The sequence below is a fragment of the Pan paniscus genome, chromosome 17 (assembly GCF_029289425.2).
Source record: "Pan paniscus chromosome 17, NHGRI_mPanPan1-v2.0_pri, whole genome shotgun sequence".
NCBI classification, from domain to species: Eukaryota; Metazoa; Chordata; class Mammalia; order Primates; family Hominidae; genus Pan; species Pan paniscus.
The window spans coordinates 81,601,140-81,624,709 of NC_073266.2; the positions used below are offsets into that span (position 1 = coordinate 81,601,140).

At 38.9% G+C, this 23,570-nt stretch overlaps 1 protein-coding gene and 1 long non-coding RNA gene across 2 annotated transcripts in view; one reads left to right on the top strand and one right to left on the bottom strand.

Moving 5' to 3' along the window:
• Positions 1 to 23,570, bottom strand: part of LOC100988975 (putative uncharacterized protein encoded by LINC00305) — a 76,064-nt gene that overhangs the window by 23,508 nt on the left and 28,986 nt on the right. Inside the window, exons 2-3 of the mRNA XM_063597357.1 lie at positions 2,420 to 2,483; positions 1,677 to 1,838 (exon numbers count right to left, since the gene is read on the bottom strand). Of these exons, the coding sequence (XP_063453427.1) occupies positions 1,677 to 1,838; positions 2,420 to 2,453 (196 nt within the window). The 5' untranslated portion in view covers positions 2,454 to 2,483. The remainder of the gene's footprint in view (positions 1 to 1,676; positions 1,839 to 2,419; positions 2,484 to 23,570) is intronic.
• The window catches only part of LOC134729259 (uncharacterized), a 318,822-nt gene continuing 303,200 nt past the window's right edge, over positions 7,949 to 23,570 (top strand). The window contains exon 1 of the long non-coding RNA XR_010110166.1: positions 7,949 to 8,093. This is a non-coding gene — a long non-coding RNA (uncharacterized LOC134729259). The remainder of the gene's footprint in view (positions 8,094 to 23,570) is intronic.

The following is a 23,570-nucleotide window of genomic DNA, read 5'->3' on the forward strand; positions in this document are numbered from 1 at the left end:
TAAGAATCTTTATGCATAATAACATAAAACTTGATACAGTGATATGAAGAAATGAAGATTTAGTCCTTACTCTTAGATACAAAGACTCAGGATTGTATGCATATCAATTTTTCCCAAATTTAATGCAATTCCAACAAAAATCTTAAAAATCTTAGAAGTTTTTAAAAACTTGGCAAAATGGTTCTAAAATGTAAAATTATCAATGTCCGAAACAGCAAAAATATTTTGAAAAACAGGGATAATAAAAAGTGACTTAACTAGACTGTTAAAATGCTTAACATAGCTGACTAGATAGAGAAATCAATAAATGAAAATAGTAAAACCAGAAATAGGTACATACACAGAAGTTTGTAGTGTATAATCCTGTTGGTATTAAAATCCATTGAATAAATATGAATTATTTATTAAATGTCGAGCGTTAACTATCAGGAAAATGTAATGCTATTTGTATCTTTACAGTATACGACAAAGTTAATTCTAGATGAATTACACCACCAACTATAAACAATCATACCAAAAATTAATGAATATAATATGGGAATAAATATTTCCATTCAGGAATGTGGATTTGACTATATGACATATTAAAATCTTCTTTGTATTACAAAACGTAGTAAGTTAAAGAACACAATAATAAAATATTTAATGAACATACGAGGAACTACTGAGATTCCCAAGTAAATCTTGAATGCTCTCTTAGAAAAATGTTTAATGAACACAAAGTTAGTTTACAGAGAAGTACAATAATAATAACAATGGCCAAAATAACTAGAAGAATAATATTTTTATATGACTATAATAAAACTTTAATTTTTAAATAGCATTTTTAAAATTAATAAATTTAGTAAATATTTAAAATGCTAAGAATTCTGGAGGACATGGTGAGAACTCATGTACAGTCTACAGAATTGTAAGTTTGCATAATGCTTCTGGAAGGGACTTTCTAAAGTTATGTTAGTGTAATGATATTTCCATCATTATAACTGGATATAACTATCTATATGTGATTATTTAAGAAAGTTGTAATATGTGTTTATCATAGAATATTATGCAGCCATGAAAGATGTATTTTTAAAGATGCTAATAGCTGAATTAATTGCTGTGAATTAAATCTATTTATATATTTTCAAGATTTTCTGTATTTGATTTATATTATATACAATTATGTTATTTTGTAAAAACCAAAGAGTCTGCCCCACCACTGGTGATTCAGTAACACAATATTTGCCACAAAAAGCAGCTTATAATTACTACTCAAGACAATGGATTCTTATTGTCTTAGAAATACAACTTACTGTAACTTTGGAGGGAAACAATAATGTAAAACTTGTAATTGCTATGTTTCCAGTCCAAGGTTTGAGCACAAGGTGTCTTTTATATAATTTCAGATTTGCTTGTTCTTATTATTAAGACTTATGAAAGTTTTTAAAGTAGAATATATATAAAATAAAGAAAAAATATAAAGAACATTTTTAAAAAGAGCCTATAAAGAACTACTCCGCGTGGTCAGAAGAGGGAGCTTTTAGATTGCAAGAAAAGTAAAATTTTAAGCACTCTATTATCAGAAGTAATATTATTTCAAGTCCTCATATTGAATACTAATAAAAAAGTAGCTATGGAAACATTCCTTTATAATAACTTAAAAAACTTTTTGTTTCATGAAATATTGAACTTACCTTTATTCTTCATTGAGAGCATGTAGAATCTCACTCTAACCACTGTCTTCTGACGCTTTGCACATTTGACCTTTGTAAGTGTGGCTGATAAACCAGAAGGCTGCTGACCAGTTTCCATCTCCTGCTTTCCCTTTTCATCTTTGCAGGTCGCAGAGATGGCTACTGAGATAAGGGACAGGAGAGTGGAGAGCAAGGTGGCAACAACTAACCAACAACAAAATTAAAGATTTATTACCTATTATTGAATAAAGGTACAGAGGCAAAGTTCTCTGACCAACATTGTCCATTAAAGATAATACTAGAAATATAAAAGTTGAAACTATCCATCTAATCTGAAGACTTTTTCTGTGTCAATATTCAGATTTTAAAAACTAGTATTTCAGTTCCTAGTGCCTTCGTAAGCGATTCATAAACCTGACCGTGTTTATAGGTACGGCAGAAAATGAAGACCCAGGAGTGAGTTCTGTTATTATAAAAATCATGGCAGTTGGAAGTGTAACCTAGAGTGCAGAATGCAACAATAAGGAGGATAATTCTTTTTTAATTGGCGTGGATCACACACCAGTTCCACATTCAATTAGTGGCTTTACATCTTGAAACAGAAGTAGAAAATTTGAAGTGAGTTCATGTACTCATAAGTAACATTCTAATTTGGAAAACAAATTATGACAAACTCTATAAATAGGGTTAATTTTTTTCTTAGGTTTGTTACTTTAAAGAAAGAATTTGAAATGGTTACTCACCATGTATAATGCACAGTCTATGAAGGTTGATCATATCCAGGGGTGGGACCAGATAATTTCCATCCTGCAAGTGAAAAAAGAACATAAATTGTTGTTTTCAGTGAATGCTGCAAAACACAATGAAAGTGAGTAACCCTGGGAGTGTAAAAGTCCCCCATTCTTCTGTGTGAATCAGTGCTCCTCTAAAGCCTGGACCTGAACAGCCTTAGACGTGTCCTCTATTTGCACCCAGCCTGGTTTAGTTGACCCCAAGCCTCTTTCTGAAGTTATGTGTGCGGTTGGCTGAAATTTGACAAAAACATTGGGTAGGGTCAAGGCACTAAGCCAAGTGACAAGGAGCATTGAAGTTTCATACAATGTAAGGAAGGAGAAAGACCTGAGGGAGAAGGAACCTCAGTCATCCCATGAACAGAAGGAAAGTGGGATGTTTGAGCAGAGAGTATATAGAGGGATATTATTCAAATCAGTAAGAGGAGAAGATATCCTGCCTCTATTCCTGTTGACCTTCTCCTTCTTATCACCAATCATTCATTTACTTTTACTGTCTGAAGAGGTGCAAATATTGTAATTTAAAAAGCAGATATTCCTTATAATAATATATTAAATGCTATATACCTGGAAACATTATTTTAATGTTTTGTTTCTGTATTCTATGGTCCCTAAATATGGTCACATTTCATACATGTGTACTCTCTAAATTTGCGATTTTAAACATTTATTTAAAAGCCCTATTTATTAATCACTGATCTTGTGCCAAACATTGGGTGAGGTGGTGATGGGTGAAAAGATGAATGAGGCACAGTCGTAGAAACTCATAGCCTCATAGGGGAATCAGAGGGGTCAGCAGATGTTTAAAACCTGCTGAGAACTAAGTACAGGTTTCAGTGGTTAAGATGCAAGGTGCTGCTGAGGCAGGGTTGGACCCAGAAATGGAAGAGGCACCGACAGTGATATAGTTGGTCTTAAGCTTTGAAATGATCTCACTCCTGAAAATAAAAATCTTTTTTGCTAGCTGGTCACCTGAATTCATTTAGTTTACCTTGTCTTTTTCCTGTAGTAGGATTTCACAGAGGATTTAACGTGTAATGGTAAGAACTCGGAACTGAGTGCAAACAGTTGGTTTTGACCATCAGGGAGAATAAAATCCAGCCCCTTGGTTTTACTAGGTACTGGGATCCTTGTTTCTCATTGCAGATGGTGGATTTTGTAATGTTTACATCCTTCAAGTTGTGAGTTGCCCTTTCCTGAATACTTGATATGTTCTACATGGCAAAGTCTGCCAGTCAAACGGCACAAAAAATGGTGTGTTCTGAGGTTCCTTGTTAACATACATACAGCTTTTCAGAACACAAATAAGTTCAAAGTTGTGCAAAGCTGTAAGGTGTTCCGTGTTGCCCTGGGCATTAATATAAAGTGAAAGCTAGTTACAGTTTGCAACTGAATTAGTAGCAGTCTCTATTTATAATGCAACCCTACTTCGACATAGCACATATATTTTTAAAGAAAGACTTAATATCCAATTATTTTTACAAGAAAGCTGGCTGGCTAACTCCAAGAAGTTTAAGTTTTCCGTTAAATATTGTTTTTTCTTTTCTTCAGGGGAGATGGTTGTTATGACAGGATTCTTTTGCCTTATAAAAAGCCTCGTGTAACAGATAAAGTAATTAGCTGTAGACCAAAGTAGTTTGCTCTGTGTGATTCTTTAACACCCCCTCAAAGCTACTCAAGCATGATATTTCATTTAATTAAATACACAAAAAGTCAATTGGAGCTCTCCGCTACATGAAACTTCTTGAAAGTATGAAGAAAGAACGTCACAGGAGGGCTTGTGTGTTCACCACAACCTCAGGACTGTCCCGGTGCTGGGCCTTTCTTTTCCTCAAGGGGCTTCCCAGTACAACTCGAAGCAGTCAGGGCCAGGATTGTGAAATCAGTCCATCTTCTTCACTGGTTATTTGTGGAAGCCCAATTTACCCTACTTTTACCCACATCCCTAGGCAAGTGAGTGCAAATAACTGAAATGACTCATAAAGTCTTTGAATGAATTGATTTTCTCTTTTTACTTGAAATCAAAAATAAATGTTCTCTTTTTTCTCTGGCAAATTGCCTCCTATGCAGTTATAGCTGTGTATTTCTCCTGGGATTTACAGCATTTGAAAATCAGCACTTGAGAGACTCGTGCACCTGTGTGTCCATATATGGCTTCCTGTTTTGTCACATGAGGCAGTTGCCCGCTATGTTCAGATTCAGGGCTTTTTGAGTGGGAGAGCCATGAATGAATGTCCCATGGAAGGCTGCTGGTGAAGAGTGTCGTGACTGTTCTGTTGCAATAGAGTGTGTTTGTATCCTCATTTATTTTATGGAGAAAACAGGGTGCTTGCTTTCCAGGGACCTTTCTAGGATTCCTCCGTGAAAACCTCCTGTGAAAATTCCAAATGGTTTGAAAGACCCTTGGATCCTCAGGAGCACAAAGTTGGACATCTTTGCAGATGATCTGAGCAACCCCGTCTCTACCGTTGCAAAGTGCTGTTTATCTCCATTAGAATTTGAATCTCATGGTGGGTTTGTATTTGATAACCCCTTTTTATGATCACCTCAGTTCAGGACAGGGGATTGAGAAGCTGTATTTTCAGAATGAAATGAACCTGAGCAATAATCATTAACTCGGCATCGAGGAACAAGAATGTGACACCCACCTTAGGGTAAAGATGACAGTGCTCATATAGGAACAATGCCCTCTGTATTGGTTTCCTTGAGTTGATGTCACAGAGTTCCAGAAGCTGGTGGCTTAAAACAGCAGAAAATTGAGTTGTTGAGAGGGGCATGCTCTGAGGGCTTTTGGGAAAAAAGGTTGCTAGCTTCTGGTGGTTGCTGGCAATTTTTAGCTTTCTTTGGTTTGTAGCCACATCACTCCAATCTCTGCCCCCATTGTCACATGGTATTTTCTCTGTGTCTCTGTCTTCACATTGTCTTCCCTCTATGTATGTGTGTGTGTCCAAGTTTCCTTCTTACAAGGACACCAGTCATTGGATTATGTCCCACCCTAATCCACGATGACTTCATCTTAACAGATTACATTTAATAAGACCTTTTTAAAATCAGGTCACATTCTGAGGCTGTGGGTGGAAAGCTTCTTCTGGAAGAAGTTTTTGGGGAACACTGTTTAACTCACTACATTTTTCTATGGCATCTTCATTTCCTTGCAGCAGCCTCACAGAAAAGCAAAACCAAATTTACATTATCAGTTACTCAAATGGAAATCCATCTTCAGTATGATGTGACTGCATAGCCAGAGTTTTCCACATGGTAGGTTGTAGCCTACAAATGAATATGGCTGCTTGAATGTGGCTGACTCTTTTGGGCTACTACTTAAAATTTTTCCAGTCATATTTTTATAGTGCAAAATAGATTCCCCAGACATTTCCTGAAGTGCTCAGTGTAACTCCACACTAGAACATGTGCCTTCCCAAGTCCTGACAACTAAGTCAATTTCACAAACCGACAACATCGTCCTGTGTTCCGATGCCCGCAGTGACCACTGTTCATATCAGTAACATTTGAAATTTATCCTCACTTGTCCCATAAACATACACAAGCACAAAGCCCTCAGCAGCAACTGGACAAAATGCTTTCATGAGAGAAGCCTAAAGGTCTGTCAGTTATTCTCCCTTTGCTATGCTCATTCAGCATTGCTTTCCATGATCTAGTGAGGTAAGACATATTAACTGATACTCAAGGGCTAAAAAACAATAATAGAACTTAGCATTTTAATCTCCTACCTTTCCCTAGAGTTTCATAGCAACTTTTTGGATTCATTATAAGTAGACATTTAGAATGTCAGCTTCCAGCAATACGTACTCTGTGGTTACAAGTCCCCTGTTTTATATTGGGAACATAAGTATAAAGGGTAAAATATAATGGCATTTTAAATAAAGAACTGAAGAGACATACCCAAATGCCAGAAATGACCAAAATGCTAAAAATCAGGATAGGTGGGTATATTAGGCCATTCTTTCATTGCCATAAAGAAGTACCTGACACTGGGTAACTTATAAAGAAAGAGATTTGATTGGCTCATGGTTCTGCAGGCTATATAGGAAGTATAGTAGCTTCTGCTTCTAGGGAGACCTCAGGAAACTTAGAATCATGACGGCGGGCAAAGGGGAAGCAGGCTTGTCTTACAGTCAGAGCAGGAGAAAGAGAGAGAGTGGGGAGATACCACACATATTTTAACTACCAGATCTCACAAGAACTCACTCACAATACAGTATCAAGGAGGGACGTTGCTAAGCCATTTATGAAAACTCTGACCCCATGATCCAGTCACCTCCCATTAGGCCCCACCTCCAACATTGGAGATTGCAACTGAACGTGAGATTTGGATGGGGACACAGATCCACCCCATATCAGTGAGCCAGTGATCAACTTATGTTTGGCAGGCAGGACGAGCATGCTCTGTAGTGGATTAGTTCTCATGATTCCTAACACCTGAAGCAGCTCTTAATTCCTTCTCATTTGATTGTTTTTTCTTATTGACATACCTTCTTGGTCACATTCTATTTCTAGCTTCCTGAATCAGAAGATATAAAACACAAACAGAAACTTAAAATTGTAGTATGTACATTTGTCCACGTGTGTCTGCCATTTTCCCTGCTCCATGTTGCTACTAATCTCCTCTGTCCTCATCAATTCCTGTCTTTCTCAAATAGTAGTCTCTCAGTCTTCATTTGTGTGTAGATTTCTTGATTCCACTGTTGAACTGAAAGTTCAAATGAGTGTGGGTAGACAATTATTTTTTCCTAAGCAGCCTGAGGATAGCATTTCTTATTCACAGTCTCTCTTGTTACTAATGAAAAGCCTCTTAATTATCTTCCTTTTGTGGCACTTCTCGTCCTGGTTGTTTTCTCGTTGTCTTCAGCACTCTCCAGTTTCACTAAACTGGGTCTAAAATGTGTTTGATTTTGATTTCATATTCTGTCCAAGGGCTTTGTTTCTTTCATACATTTCTTAAAAATGCATGTCTTTATCTTAGTCATTTTCTTGTAGAATATTATACTTACCCTACTTTCTCTCTTCTCAGCTCAGGAACTCCTGCCAAATGTGTTTGAATTTTTAATTCTAACCTCCACGGCTGATAACCAGCATTGTATGTTTTAAGACAAATATGCTTACCCTACACCAAGGGGAGATTCCTAATTTGTTCTTTTTGAGTTATTGACCATGCTGTGTTTATCTATAACTACTCTTTTGGTGTTGCTTAGATACTAGAGTCAGTGGTGATGTTAATTTTAGCCTCAAAAAATGTAGAATGATCTGTGGACATGGACAGGGTCACAGTTACAGGCACAGAAAGCATTGTGAAGTTTTCAAATAGGCAAATATTTACATATGTATATGGTTATTTAAAAATGTATTTCTTATGTCAATCCATGACTTGCATATGTCACAATGGAATCTGGTGTAGGTTTTATTTCTTGACAGAAAGAAAGATTCTATCCTCATAGTGTTGAGTCTTTTGCAAGGACCTATGGATATAGGTGGTACCTACATGGGAACACATTGTCTAATACCACAAAGAATGGGTAGCAAAGTTCATAGTGAAGTTTCCACTGTGAGTGGCAGGTGGCGGGCTCTTCTGAGAAAGAAGATTCTAGATGCATATTGTGGGGAGCAGGTATGGGATAACCACTTGGAGTCTTCCTCATCCTCCTTGGATAATAAGTGGGTTTCTGAAGTCTGCATCTTCTCTGCTTTCTATTTCCTCTAGAAAGTTGTATAAAGAAATGTAGACATATTGTATATTACAGAGGAAGGCAGACTTCAGCTTAATTTTGAGGCAGAGACAAGGGAGTGTTCATTTATGTGTCTGAAATGTAAGCATCCATAGAAAGAAGATTCCTCCTCCTGAGAACCCAACCTGCACCTTAATCAATTACCATTCTTGCCTTCACGTGCTGGCACGTCAGCAGCTTTGGTTCAGATTTTGACAATGACAGGGGATGTCATAGAAGAGGTGTGATTGGGTTCCCTGACTGGGATTTATTGTACAGCAGATTTTGTTTTCTTTTGCTGGGAGAGAAGTAGCAAGGACTCTACCTACCTTGAAGGGGCAAATCCTCCTGGGGAAATTAGGAAGTGTTATGCTTGGGAGCCTCCTTCAGGAGTGGCAGTTCTCTGCTGCTTCTTCACTTCCCCAGGACAAACAAAATTTTCTTTGAGGCTGCCCAGGGACCGGTCTGGACACTCACCTTATGTCCGTTTCTCCTGAAATCTGCCAGGAAATCTGGCCCAGGCTGCCTCCTGGGACCCGGAGGCCTCTCTACCCTTCCTCCTCCAGGCCCTGTGGAATTGTTCTATTCTCGGTGGTGGGGGCTGGAAGGTGTAACACCACTCACTCTCCCCCTGCTTCTCCAGCATGCTGTTTTTGATCTCCTTCTTTACTACTTCAGCACCCACCCCCCAGCTCCCCTCTCTTTACCTCCTCCACAAACCCTTTGGGTGCTCTAAGACCTCAGAGCAAAAGAGTCAGAAAAAAAAGGACAGTTTTTTATTTTTCTGCTTCAACCTGCCATGTAGCTTCCCTGAGGTATCACAGTGCATATAAAAAATGTTTTCTAGGCCGGGTGTGGTGTCTCACGGCTGTAATCCCAGCACTTAGGGAGGCTGAGGTGGGCGGATCACCTGAGGTCAGGAGTTTGAGACCAGCCTGGCTAACATGGTGAAACCTCATCTCTACCAAAAATACAAAAATTAGCCGGACTTGGTGACACACACCTGTAGTCCCAGCTACTAGGGAGGCTGAGGTGGGAGGATCTCTTGAACCTGGGAGACAGAGGTTACAGTGAACTGATTGTACCACTGCACTCCAGCCTGGGTGACAGAGTGAGATTCCGTCACAAAACAAACAAACAAACAAAGAAAGTTATCTAGTGAAATTGATCATTAAAAATTTAAAAACCCCTCAAATTATATAAACATTATATATTATTTCTGTGGGTGGTGTGTATGTGTGTACGCGCACGTGTGTGTACGTGTGTGTAGAGTACATGTGTTCAAAGAAATGATGCCTTATATTTACACTATGGTAATGGTATGGGATAGGGTGGCAATGGTGCACTTATCCCCCAACATTTGCATTAAAATGAAATTTTGATCCATGCGGTTGCTCAATTCATTTTCTTAAGGAGGCCACACCTGATCCAATAATATCAATACTACAATAATTATCTCTGAAAGGACACAGGGAGAACCTGGTTAGTAGGTGAGAGAAGCATCACAATTTCCAGTAACTCACAGTTACTTTTACATCAACCAAATTAAGGAGAAATAGCAGTTATGAGTGAAAATGGAGAGATATAATTAGAAAGGCTTTTATCCCTGTGCTTTCTCATGTCCTGCAATTGGCCATACCTGGGTGCTACCCTTTGCAGGAATGCATGTAACATTGTTTCCGATGACATTCTGGCTTAAGGGAAGGAAGGGAATACTAGCAATTTGTCAACAGAGTTAGCCTTTGAGATTTCTACTTCTACAAACTGAAGCCCTGATTGGCACCTGAACTTTAGAAGGTTTATTTAATGCTACAGAACCTCAGCATTTTCAGGTTACCCTTCAATTTGGAAGTGTTGTGTATATTTTCTCCAGTGATCCATTGCTCACCTCTGCTTAGCCTCTGAATCCCCTTGCTCTTGAGGTTAGCATCTCCCAGCATGTTTCTGTAAACCTGGGCATGTGTGCTATGCCTGGAAGCCTGGACATAGGTTGGCTGAGATCGTGCCTACGCTCTGGCTTTCCTGGCAATGACGTCTTTACTCCACACCTGCTCCTGGCTATTTCACTCATTTCCACCTTTACAAACTTAGATCTATTTTGTCACCACCTAGAAGCTTCTGGTTCCAATAACAAATGTTCGAAGATGCCCTCTCCCTCTGCCCATTCCTCTTTCTGTCATTTATACCCCCTTCCTCCATTGTCATCTGGAGTTTCTGGGTTCTATCATGACACTTGCAAAATGCCTCTGCTGCCTCAATATATAAATAACACTAATTTGTCATTTGAATCAATGCTGCCTTGTCAGTGTTGTGATAATTAACCCATGGGCTGGCATCCCACGTGTGTGTCTCTGGAATGAGAACACACGGACCCAAGTATGATCATGATGCTTCCAGTGAATCAAGGAGCAGAAAAATGACGCAGGAACAACTGGAATTAGATCAGCAAGCAGAATAAGAAAAGAAAAATGAAACACAACTTTGTTTCATTCTTTGTGTTCCTGATTGTGGCTCAGGTGGCAAACTTGCCAACTGCATTGTTTATGTACTCACAGAAGAAATGAAGGCTCCTGGTTACCTTGGAGGATGATACATGAAGAAAAAATCTTGAAAGCTAGTGAGAAAATTGCTGTTTACAGATAGTGACATTTTGGCTAAGAAATAGGTTATAATTGATGTGCACCAATTCCGGGCCTGGCCCATAACATATTTTTCAAAATCCTCTTCTCAATCTCATTTTCTCATCTCTGCATGGCAGAAAGAGAAGACATTCAAAATGGTGGAGCCCCATGGAGAAAAGAGCTCAGATCCTTGAATCATCACTGAAAATAATAGTCTTTGGTGGAGGTGAAGACAGATTCATTGCAAATGGACCTGGATTAGAAGTGACTAACCTCGACTGTTCTGGGCTCATATTCTGGGTCAGAGAAACAGACAAGTAATAGAATGCTTGGTAGAGGCCATGTGCTACGAAACACTGGGGACATCTGCAGGAGACAGAATGTGAAGGAGTAAGGGGGAGGACTGTGACCTATGATATGTGTTTCCCATAAAGGTGATAAATACTGGTGAATCAGCATAGTGTCGAGGAAAGAGAAAAACTGAAGGGAACTCTCTGAAATCCTTCAAGCTTCAGATGCTGGAGTGATGATGGCTGCGTACAGAAGGCATTGGGATAGATGCGCACGGAGGAAGCATTGGCTTTTGCCTACTGCATTTCTGACTGATGAAAATGAATGGACAAAAGTCCTCTGCACATGTGTTCCAGGAGACATGGTGGTGGAGGGTTTAGAGAATAGAAACCAGGCTTGCCCAAGTACAGAAATATACTCATTCTTCGTGACATCGGAGATACAAAAGAACTTTGGATTCTCATGTTTGTGTTAATTTGGCCAGAAGAAGAGGCATGTGGTCAATGTATCTTATAGGGTAGAGTCAGAGGACTGAAATCCACCTTCCAGAGGGAGGATTAAAGGTCGGTGAGGCCCTACCACCTGAGACCTGTCCATAATATCCAAGGCCATGGGAATGACAATAGGCTGGTTCTACATCTCCATGAGCAGGGTTCTCTAGAACAGGCTCAGGCCATTAAAGGTGGCTTTACCAATTATTCTGCTGTAACTATGGAGAGAATGAGCACAAGCAGGGGAGCTGAGACAAGGCAGGCAAACAACCTCTAAAAATCTACAATTGGTGATTGGTGTGCTACTGATTAAGGTAAAGGCACAGAATTATACATCCAGGTTTCTATTACTTATGGCAGAGCCTCAGACCCAGGTTGAGAGACCACTGGCCTTAAGAAAAAAAATGGGGTTGCTGATTTCTGGATAATAATCCAACTCTACAAATTGAAGAAGCAACATACCCTCTTTGTTAAAGTCGAAGGAAGGGTAAGATTTTCCTGGAAAATTGCCAGCATGCTAAGAACTTGCTTAAATCTATAAAGGAAGCTAAGGATGGCTTGGGGTGCTTGGAAAATGAGAGAGAAGGGGAATCATAAAAGAAAGAAGTGCAACACATGAGTATTATGGGTTAGCGTGATAAGTTGGCTGTGATCCATTCGCCCTCCTCAGGTGGGTGCACAGAGAGAAGGAAAGATGAAAACTCAGGTCAGAGAAGTAGGTAACTATGCTAGTTCAATCTAACCATAACTGCTACTGCTGTTTTGGAGCCAAGGACAGTATATTCCCATTCCTTGGTCACAGAAGGCCTCTTAGAGTTGTCTCCCAGGACTAATAAATTAGAACCAGATGAACAAATGTGAGGTGATAAGAAAATAAAGGGTGAAACAAACAAGAATTGAGAAACAACCCTTATCTGTGCTTACATATACAGCCCCTAGGGTGGAGGTCAAGAAAGTCACATCCACAATCTGATAGTGTTAGGTGTGTAGTAGACACTGTCACTGAGGAACCAGCCCCAAACAAGTGTACAGTTGGCCCCAATACATACTTTGATTATATATTTTTTTCACCTATCCATCTGTGTAAAAATATATAGGGTAGAGCCTTGGCAAAGACTGCGAAGTATTTATACAATGGAGGATGGAACCTGGAGAAAAAGAAAGAAACATAATACATCTAGTGCTATTTTTCCCATTCAGGGGATTAAAAATTAACTTTTATTTCTTTTCCCATTTATGTGGAGAGGGAGAAAGCTCTGCCTAAAGCTCATCTAGAATATGTTGCATCACATCAATCTCCCTTACCCCCACATTTGAAAAATCACTGCTGTAGATGTGTTAAATGGATTTGTGGAACAGTAATATTTCATTTAGGATTTGAGAAAAATGTATTTGATCCTATGGGAGGTACTCTGATGAGTAATTTAAGAGAGTAACATTAGTGAGTAGGCTAACAGGGTCTTGAAACAGGGACACCAATACAAAGTTGTTTAATTGGGGTCAGTGCACAGGAAACAGAACTCAAGAGGGTTCCCATTAGTGAAAGAGTATGATAGCTTGTCATGTTAGGAACTGCCTGTAATGCAAGATGGTGTGAAAGGTTGGAGAAATTAAGTGGAAAAGACCATGATTCTTACTGATCAGGACAGCTTTGGTCAGAAGGCACCTGTCTCATTAGTAGTAGAAATAGGAGTTACAATTGGAACTAACAACAAATTTGTGTTTCATGTGATAAAGCATGTGAATATTTGAGTAATTAAATGAAACACTTCTAATTTACTTATTTACATATTGAGCCATTTATTCATTGTCATCATCGGCCTCATTGTCGTCATCATGATCATGCCTTCTATGTATTCAGCGTCTACCAGTTTTGAAAGTATACTGGGTATGCTGGGAAGATTTTTATCTATTACTTCATTAATCTTAACAACAACTCTGGTAGACATAACTAATGCTCAGAAATATCTTGTTTTTTTTTTTCCTGTCACATGGAAGGCTGTAATTCCTAGACTCCCTGTGGTTGGATGTAGCCATTTACTTTGTTCCGGCCGTTGGACATGGAAGAGGATTGATGTGCACCACCTTCAGGCTAAAGCACTCAATTAATTGCCAGTGCAAGACTCTCCACTCCAAGCTTGTCCAACCTGTGGCCTGTGGGCCGCACGTGGCCCAGGATAGCTTTGAATGCAGCCCAACACAAAATTGTAAACTTTCTTAAATCATTATGAGTTTTTTTCTGCAATTTTTTTTAAGCTCATAATTTATTGTTAGTGTATTTTATGTGTGGCCCAAGACAATTCTTCTGCTTCCAATGTGGCCCATGGAAGCCAAAAGATTGGACACCCCTGTTCTACTCCATCTTCTCCTGGACATCTAAAAGGAAGCTTTGTATTGAGATAGTAGAGTCAAAATTATTCGGTAGCTTGGATCCCTGAGAGGCCTTCTGGTCCCACAGAAGACTTTGTATGAATAAGAAATAAAATTTTATTGTGTAAAGCCACTGAGTGAAGGATTGTTTGTTATCGTAGCATAACCTTACCTCTCCTCACTCTGCAAAGAATATCTGCTTATTAGTTGCATTTTACTGAGAAAACTGAGGCTTGGAACAGTAACATACCTTAAGCTGGTATTGCACATTCAGTTCAGCTGGAGTATAAGCCTATCTGTTTCTGTCTCTACAACTGGATGATAGTGAAACAGTTTGAACAATGTAACCAGCTTACTGGGTTCTACTAGACTGACAGTACTACAGAGGAATAGTAGCATAGAAAGGTAAATTGGAAAGACTTTGGGGGTATAAATGGGACATTTTTTGAAGAAGAAATGCTTGAGATTTTTTTATGGTGACCTACAAAGATACTGGCACAGAAGACTTGGGGACCTTCTTTTTGGAAGTGACTTAGCCTTGTCTAGACATTTACCTGTATCTGTGTCCATATTTTAGATAATTTTTTTTGCACGAGTTATTTAGAAGTTTAAAAAGATCTCTGCTGCTAAGTAAGAAATGCAGAATAAAATAAACAACAAAAGAGCCTTTGGTTTGGCCTGACAGAAACACTGGCTGGTTCATTCATGCTACACTTGGAAAACATTAGGAAAAACTAAGCCGTTATTACCTGTGGCAAAACACTTTGCTGTGGATGGACGCACTGCTAATGACCTCGCAGCAGGAAGTATGGCTCCAAAAGCACTTCTCCGTTTCCAATGCAGGGTGACTGGGGTGTTTTTCTACATCCTGATTAGTGCCTCAGAATCTCTGTGTGGTGCTTTCTGAGAACAGAGTGGGTCTGTATTTTGTTAAATGTTGCAAGGATGGATGATTGACAATCATGGATCAAATAAGCACTCAGTAATCCATCAGAGGAAAGACTGTGAGAAAAAATAGATGACAAACTACCTTCAAATATATAGTTTGCATACTTTAACATTTATTTCATCAGGATGGTTGCCTTATTGTGACATACCATGTTTTTCCATTTCCTCCCTTCAGAATGACTAACAGAACTTGCAGCTCTTCCTCCTTCAAGACCAGCTGTCAGTGTGAGATAGGGATTAAGGCAGGGCATTTTCATGATGAGACTGTAAATCTCTTGGCGGAGAGGATTTGACCTTCCTCACCTCTGTACGCCCAGATTCCAGCCTAATACGTGGCACACAGTAGGTTCTCAGCCAACAATGGGGGAGAGCATGAGGACAGCAGAAGCTTCTGAATGCAGCTCAAATGGAAAATAAGCTCCCTGATACCCTGTCATTTTTGGTTTTTCAAATGTGAATTCTTGTTTATAGAATAGTAAGGAAAATACATAATCATAATATTTTAAAACAGAATATGAAAAGACTAAGTCAGCTGGCAGATTCCAAAGTAGAACACAAGTGTCTTAAACTCTAGCCCTGTTGCTGTGTGATGCTGCCTGGAGGAGGCAAACCTTAGGGTGGGAGTAGAACCAGGTGGTGGATGGCTGGGTCCCTGCCCTCTCTGGATGGCTTTCTGGTCTCTCAACCTGCCTGAGTCAAGTCGTCCAAGCTCCTTCAGGAAAGTGTTAGGGAAGCAATGTGTTTCCACGCCAGGTTTCCTAAGGATTATGAGAAGCTGGCTTTAATACTTTTTAATAGTAAAATTTAATTAAACTAAATGTACCTCCGGGAACAGTAATGCATGCAAACTTATCACAAAATCAAGGACCATGGTGAGAAAAAGTGAGAGCTTAATGTGGATGAATTCCAAAATATTTGGCTTAAGCAACAAAACCAATTTATTCTATATTTCCCCTTAATATGTCGTGTGGATCTTTTAACAGTTGGTTGTTTAATAATAGTAATCTTCAAGCTTATTTCTCGGATCAGCATGCGTGTGACAGTCCTTCATTCTCAGTAAACACTGTGTGATACAATCAGCCTGCCGCAGATGCTCCTTATTCTATTACTGCGGCATAATCATTTGGGGAAATCTGTGAAACTAATGCAAAATCTCACAAAGCTATTCAGAAATATGGATTGAAAATGGAAGACTGGAAAAATAGCTTGTCATAGCCCATTAGTGACTACACACTGCGATTTAAGAAACTATTTTTCAAACGTTTCCATTTTGCACATTGCTCAAAAAAAAAAAAAAAAATCCTACCTTGTTTGTTCCTGAAGAACAATGGGAACATCTATCATAGGATGTTAAGGCAGATTTACCAGGAAAATATTCATATTTCCGTTGGAAGAAAATATGTGGACTTGATTTAAGATTAGCCTATGCATTTTCCTCAAAGATAAACACTATTTCTGGTGTTTATTTTTATTGAGAACAGAGGACAATAATGTAATACAATTTAGTGGTATGATTTTGTTGATCTTGATAAGCAAGATTCTATACTTATGGATTGGCCAGCATTTTATCAGACTGGCTATTAATTCTTTCATTTCCCCTCTTTCTTCATTGTTTTATAAATATTTATTACAAATCTTGCCTATCTTCAACCTGCTCTAACCTGGGTGTCTTTCTCTAATCATTGATCTCTCTTTCCAGAAAGAATCTTTTCTATTTTACTTCATAATCAATGACTTTTGGTTTTTCATTTGGGCACATTATTCCCCCTACTGAGATGCCAGCAACTTTTCTGGGTTTTTCTCAATCCCTTGTTAAGAAAACAATAGTTCTCCCCACCCCCCATACTCCAGGGAGGAAAAGAAGTAATAGTTACTGTGAACCTATTCCTATATCCTGAGCCTTCTACTGAGAGCTATCATGACAATTTCTTATATTTTATAGGTTGGAAACTGACAGTAAGAGGTGTTAAACAACTTTTCTGAGGTTATACATTGAGTATATTGCAGAGTTTGCATTCAAAGAAAGCCATGTTATTCTGACACTCAAACTCCTGGTCTTTCCGTTCTTGCACGGTATTCTAGAATTAACTACTCCCTACACTAGGCAGAGACATCACAAGCGTGGGCTACAGTCAGAGGGACCAGGGAACTACATTTCACTCTGCCACTTACTGCCTTAGCAATTTACTTAGTTTTCTAGTGAAAATGATACTTAGCTTTCCAATTTAAAATAAAAACCCAGCAGATAATGTAGCACAATGCTTACGTCTGAGTAAAAAGCAGAAAAAAGAGATTATTATCATTATTACCCCAAGAAGAGTAGTTGCATATTTATCCTGGAAAAGAGCTATAAATTATTTAATTATTTTCCTTGATTTGACTATTTCTTTCAAGTTCAAAATTTCTGCCCTCCAAGTTCCTGCCCCTTGCACCTTTCCCCAGGTGGCTTGCACATGATGGAAGGGAAGCACTTATAAGACTTACAAGACCCACAGGCTTAGACCTCTAAGTTAGTTACACTGCCCATGAGAGTGAGGAGACACGCTTTCTGCTGTCTTCCCAGTTTCAGGGAAAGGCGTAAGTGCTGTATTTGGGCTATATTACCCGAAAGACCTTGTTTCACCTGCAGGGAAAGGATGGCCAGTAATACTCAACCTCAGCAGTAGACCCAAATGTGTAGGGCCGATGTATAGAGAAGAGATCAATAACCTTGATCTTTGCTGCTGGGAGACCACCCAGTCATAGATACGAAGAGGCTGCTTTTTTCCCTAATGTTTCCTTGGAGGCTGACTCTGTAGACTTTCTAAAGCACACTGAAACTTGTAATTCTCTCAAATATCCATTTCTACTGGTATATTCACAAATAATTATTTATAAAATCTTAAGCAGAGTTTCATGAAATTTATGGGAAGCACATAAAAATGAAAGAAAATGGCTGGGCGCGGTGGCTCACGCCTGTAATCCCAGCCCTTTGGGAGACCGAGGCGGGCAGATCACAAGGTCAGGAGATCGAGACGATCCTGGCTAACTCGGTGAAACCCCGTCTCTACTGAAAATACAAAAAAATTAGCCGGGCGTGGTGGCGGGCACCTGCAGTCCCAGCTACTCGGGAGGCTGAGGCAGGAGAATGGCGTGAACCAGGGAGGCGGAGCTTGCAGTGAGCCGAGATTGCGCCACTGCACTCCAGCCTGGGCGACAGAAAATATAACGTTCAGGGTTCTAAAGTGCAAACTTTCCAAAGAGGTTCTCCCTGTCTGTATATTTAGGAATGTCTTCTGAATTCTACTTTGGGGGAGGAGACGGGTGCCTCAATTCCTTTTTCCAAGCCCTTAACCAGAGGATTGCTGAATGGGACTAAACGGACATTCCGGGTGTGCTATGAGTCAGGAGGATTCTGGTTTGATTGATGACATTTACACTCTACGTCTATACTGGAACTTTCTGATATCTCCTTTGGTACTTATTCATAAAAATATTCATTTATTTTATGGGTTTTGTTTGTTTGTTTGTTTGAGATGGAGTCTCCCTCTATCACCCAGGCTAGAGTGCAAGGCCGCGATCTTGGCTCACTTCAACCTCTGCCTCCTGGGTTCAAGTGATTCTCCTGCCTTAGCCTCCAGAGTAGCTGAGATTACAGGTGCATGCCACCACACCCAGCTAATTTTTGTATTTTTAGTAGAGATGGAGTTTTGCCATGTTGGCCAGGCTGGTCTCGAACTCCTGACCTCAGATGATCCACCTGCCTCGGCCTCCCAAAGTGCTGGGATTACAGGCAGGAGCCATTGCTCCTGGCCTATTTTATGTTTTTTTGAAAATGAGCTTGTGCGTAAAGATAGGGAGTGTTGTGATGATCATAAAAGAAAATATACATAAAGAGGTAAAAAGCCTGAAAACTTTCTGAGAGCTTCTACACACCCTTCTCCCTTCTCTTCCCACCCTCCTCCATGCAGGGCTGGGGTGATACACCCGTTTGTTGTCAGCCCTCTGGGATGCTTTACTGCCACCATTGGTTTTGAAAGAACACACCAGGGAAAGGGAAAGCCGTGTGCTGAAATTTAGGGGAGGCTCTGAAGACTACCCTCATCTCCACCTTATCTTCAACCCAAATAGTCTGCCTTGTTCACATTTCATTAGCACTAATTTCTAGAGGGCCTGTCTAGTGAGTTAGATATTGTGTTCCCAAATGTCCACTGTACATACGCAGGCATCCTTAGAAGGATGACACAGTAATCTACCATGAGCCTTCCATTAGGGCATGAACACAGAGTTTATGGCATCAGGCAACCCACTGAGAACACAGGTGAGGTGCATGAGGCAAGGAAGCCTCACTGAGGAACAAAATTAGGTTTTCCAGCCTGAGGACTTTGCAAAGAAGGAGGAAAATGAGGTAGGAATGATTTGCAGGTGCATTTGTGTGTGGGGAGGCTGCCTATGGGGGTAAGGTAGGAGGGGGAACGTGAGGGTGTCAGATGGGACAGTGGAATGAGAACACAAAGACACATTTCATGTACTAAGATATTATAGAACATTTTGAAGTGTGAGGGAGCCCAGGTTCTCTCTTTAAAACTTCTTTATGATGAGTCTGTTCAAGGAGGCCTCAATGTTCCTCTCAGCTTTTCTAAACTTTAGATGGTTCTTCATGCCTCTAGGATCCTTGCCTTCCTTTTTTTAAATAAGTATTTACTTTTAAAAAATTGCAATTTTAAATTCTTCCTTTACATCTTTGAGTTGAAAATCTCATTAAAAGCTTCTTGCCAGTTTCGCAACTCAGAACTGTCTTTCTCAAGGATCTGGGAGTCATCTCTTTGAAAAGAAATAATCAAAAAAGATAGCATCTCTATCTCCCAGTTTCTACGGGAGGATAGGAGCCTAACATTTTCCAAGTTGTAAAACTGCCTCCTGTCCTGAAGATAGGAGAAAATGTACTTTTCCATTGGGTAAGGCCAATAAGCCAACAGATGCCCTAAAATCCCTCCTCCATCCCCAGTCCTAGCTCTTAAAAGCTCTCCAGCCAATTTTTACCAGTGGAGTTAAGACTGAGTTCTGGTGCCCTTTCCATTATTGCGACATCCTTAAAGTCTTCCTTGCCTATGTGATTATGTGTGCTGCAATTTTTTTGAGCCCCAAAGGAATTTGCTTTTTGATAAGAATTCAGTAACAAAAAGTGGGTCTCAGGATGAATCAGTTTACAACATACAGAATTAACATTAAAATGAGATAAGTAACTTTTATAGAAATATTGACCAGAGAATGTCCTTTCAAATGTTTTTCCTCCTAGCATGACAAAAAGTTTTAATTTGTAAAAATTATGTTATGTTTGCTCCTAATGTTTTAAGAACATATTAATTGCATAAACTATACTCCTATATAAACATCTTAAGAATATTTATTTCATAAGATTGACATTAATCGTTGAGTTCCTCTGTTTCTGCAAACATGATGTTAGTTCACATGCAGTTTTATTTGATGTTACACAACATATATATCAATTGTCACTTTCTTTTCATGTTTCTTTTCTTTTCCTTTTTTTCCAGCTTTATTTTGGTATAATTGACAAACATTGTATATATTCATAGTGTACTATGTGATGATGCTTTGACACATGCAGACATTGTGAGAGGATTGCCATGATCAAGCTAATTAACATTGCCTTCACTTCACAGAGTTGTCATTTTTTTGCAAAATTTTACAAAATTATTGCAATCTTTGCTCTGACAGTCCAATGAAAATGCTGGCCCTTGTTTCTTCCACACTTTCTTGGACAACAAAAAGTGCTAAACTTACCAGCTGCCTTAGGTTTACCACGGGCCTTCCATGGAAATGAGTCCTGGGGTGGAAATGGTCCCCTTCTGAGGGAGCGTGCTAAAACCACAAACCTCACTCCTTCATTAAAACAAAGCCAAACAAAATTCACACAACTGCATTTTTAACCTGTGTTTGCATAACAATGAGTTTCATTCTTCACTCTGCCTAATTTATTCCCCATAGTGATTCGCCTCAGGCCCCTAGTCCTTGCTCACTCTAATAAATCCAGTGGCTAAAGACAAAGCTTAGTGCTTTTTTAGAGTTAGTAACAAAATGCTAACTGTGGTTCTTCTGTAGAGGCCCTGTTTTATAGGGAAATGAGACAACTAGACAAAGCCCTGAACACTTTCCTTATGGAACTTTGTGACTTAGTTAAATTACCATCCCCAAAGCCTTCCAGGTTAGCAATAATTAGACAGCAACTAAGTGACCCCACCATGATAGCTTCTTTGCATAATAATCTAATGCCTGAAACACTCATAGGAGTAATGTATTGTTATCTCTGCTTTGCAGATAAGATAGGATAGAGAGGTTACCCATCATACTCCAGATTTCACAAGTAAAAAAGTTGGCAGATCTCTATTTCAAAATTCATTTCAGGTGGCTTCAAAATCCGTGAATTTTATATGCCTTGTGCTATTTTCTTACCTGTAAAATTGACAGAATGATAATTGATGTGTAAGTTACATTTCAAGCTTGGAATTCTCAGAGATGTAGTCCTGAAAGAGAATGTCTTGGACCCAGAGAAGTGTGCAGAATCCAGACTTTTCAATGAAGGCCGTAGAAACAGTTCTCTTTTTTGAGACACTTAAAACCTTTTACCCCACTGGTTCACTCAAGAGCATCTAATGGTACAGATCACTTGGTCCAACTAGAGAACAACTCTCTGCCTCTCCAGTGAGCAGATCCAGCCTTTGCCTCCATGTTTCCACACATTTGTTTTCTAAACCCAGAAAAGTGATATTTACCGTCAATCTGTTCTTGAGATGCTTCTAGGGTATGGCAAAGGAAACGATCCACGATGTCAGGTGTATTCCTAGCTCTGCCTGCTTTTCTTTTCTTTGACCTTCCGTAAACAAGCAACTTCGTTTCTCTAAGCCTTCATTTAACTTCTTAAAGAGTGGTGACAATAACAGCCATCTTATGGAGATTTTCTAATAATAAGATAGAGTAGAATCTCAGAGATCCTTGAGTTCTCCAGGCTGAATGCATTATATAAAAGTAATTACTTAGTGTGAACAGCTAGGAGGCATTTCATTCTAGTCAGGGGGTGTCTCTGGTATTTGTTTTGGACAAATAAAGCAAGCTTAAAGGAAGCTCAGCTATCGCTTTGTTTAATGCTCTTATTTTAAAGATGAAGAACATGCACAATTATGTGATATTATGAAACTGAGTTCAGTTAGGCTAAGAGTCTTTCTCAAAATCCTCAATAATAAATGTTCTGTAATGTAGATATACATACAGTCTACGAAGGCAAACAGTATTTAACTTGCTTGAGGTAGTATCTACTCTTTTGTTTTATAATAAGGTTGTGTCTATTTTCCCAAAGAAGTGCCATGAAGAGATTAATTTTAATTATTTTTAATGTCTCTAACTTAAAAATATATACATTATATGGATATAAAATCATTATAACTTTTTTGTATGAGTGCTGATAAAATCAACCAAGACTTTAATAGGACATAACTCCAAACACTTGGACTACCCCTGACACTGTGTTTGCGGTGGGGATAAAGCTTTACGTGGTGACACATTCTGCGTGGAATGCTGGCTCCATCTGCTTTCAACATTCCACTTATACTCAAATGTACATAAATTATATACATATATAAATTAAAAATTATGCTCATAAGTTTTAATTGCCCATTTTATACTTATTATCTATGCATCATTGGCTATCTTGCACCACTCTAGGTCTTATTTTCCTAAGTATAAAATAAGCCTACTTGATCAAGACCCTGGGGGTGTGTGTGTGTGTGTGTGTGTGTGTGTGTACATATGTCATCCTTTGTCCATAGGATTACACTTCATACAAAGTAGGGTCTTGATAAATATGTGTTGTTTGATGATTGATTTGTTTTTCTTTAAATATACTTAACTCACTGACTTGTACAGCAATATTTAATGAATACTACTTTTGTGCAAGTATACAAAAAAAGAATCATATACAAGTATACAAAAAAAAGAATTACATATCCTGATTTTCAAGACTACACAGTTTAGCTGAAGAGCTACGAATCACTTACAAATAGGTAAATGAAAAAAGACAATACATGTGACTCCAGTAGAATTCAGGGAAAGATGTAGACTCCTGCGGGTACAGAATTCTTAGGGAGATGGGATTTTCAGTGAGCACTGATTGGAACTTAGAGGAAGAACAGAAGGAAGCAGGTCATTCCAAGCTGATGGACTGACTGAGTAAAGGCGGAAGCTGGCTGATTCTGGTGGAGAATCATTTAGAAGTGATTAAATAGAAATTCTGAGAGCTTTGCGAAGTTTAGGTTGGAGACTAGATTGATTTTTAACTTAGCATATTTGTTAAATAATGTATTGATTCACTGCAATTAAAGTTATATCTAATTAATTGCGTATTGAGTTTCACTAGGCTTAATGTTATAGGACTAGAACAATGAGATGAAATAGACACTGGTGTTTTTACTAAAGAAGGTCTCATAACTGCTAGAACTTCAGTTATTATAGACTTTCTGCCATAGTGACATAAAATTTGTCAACAATGCTTTTTCACGCTTTATTTTGATTGAAAATTACTATTATATGATTCCTTATAGTGAAGGAATGGGAGGAGAAGTACCTCTCCCATGTGTTTTCCCAAAGACCTCTATGGTCTCCTCTT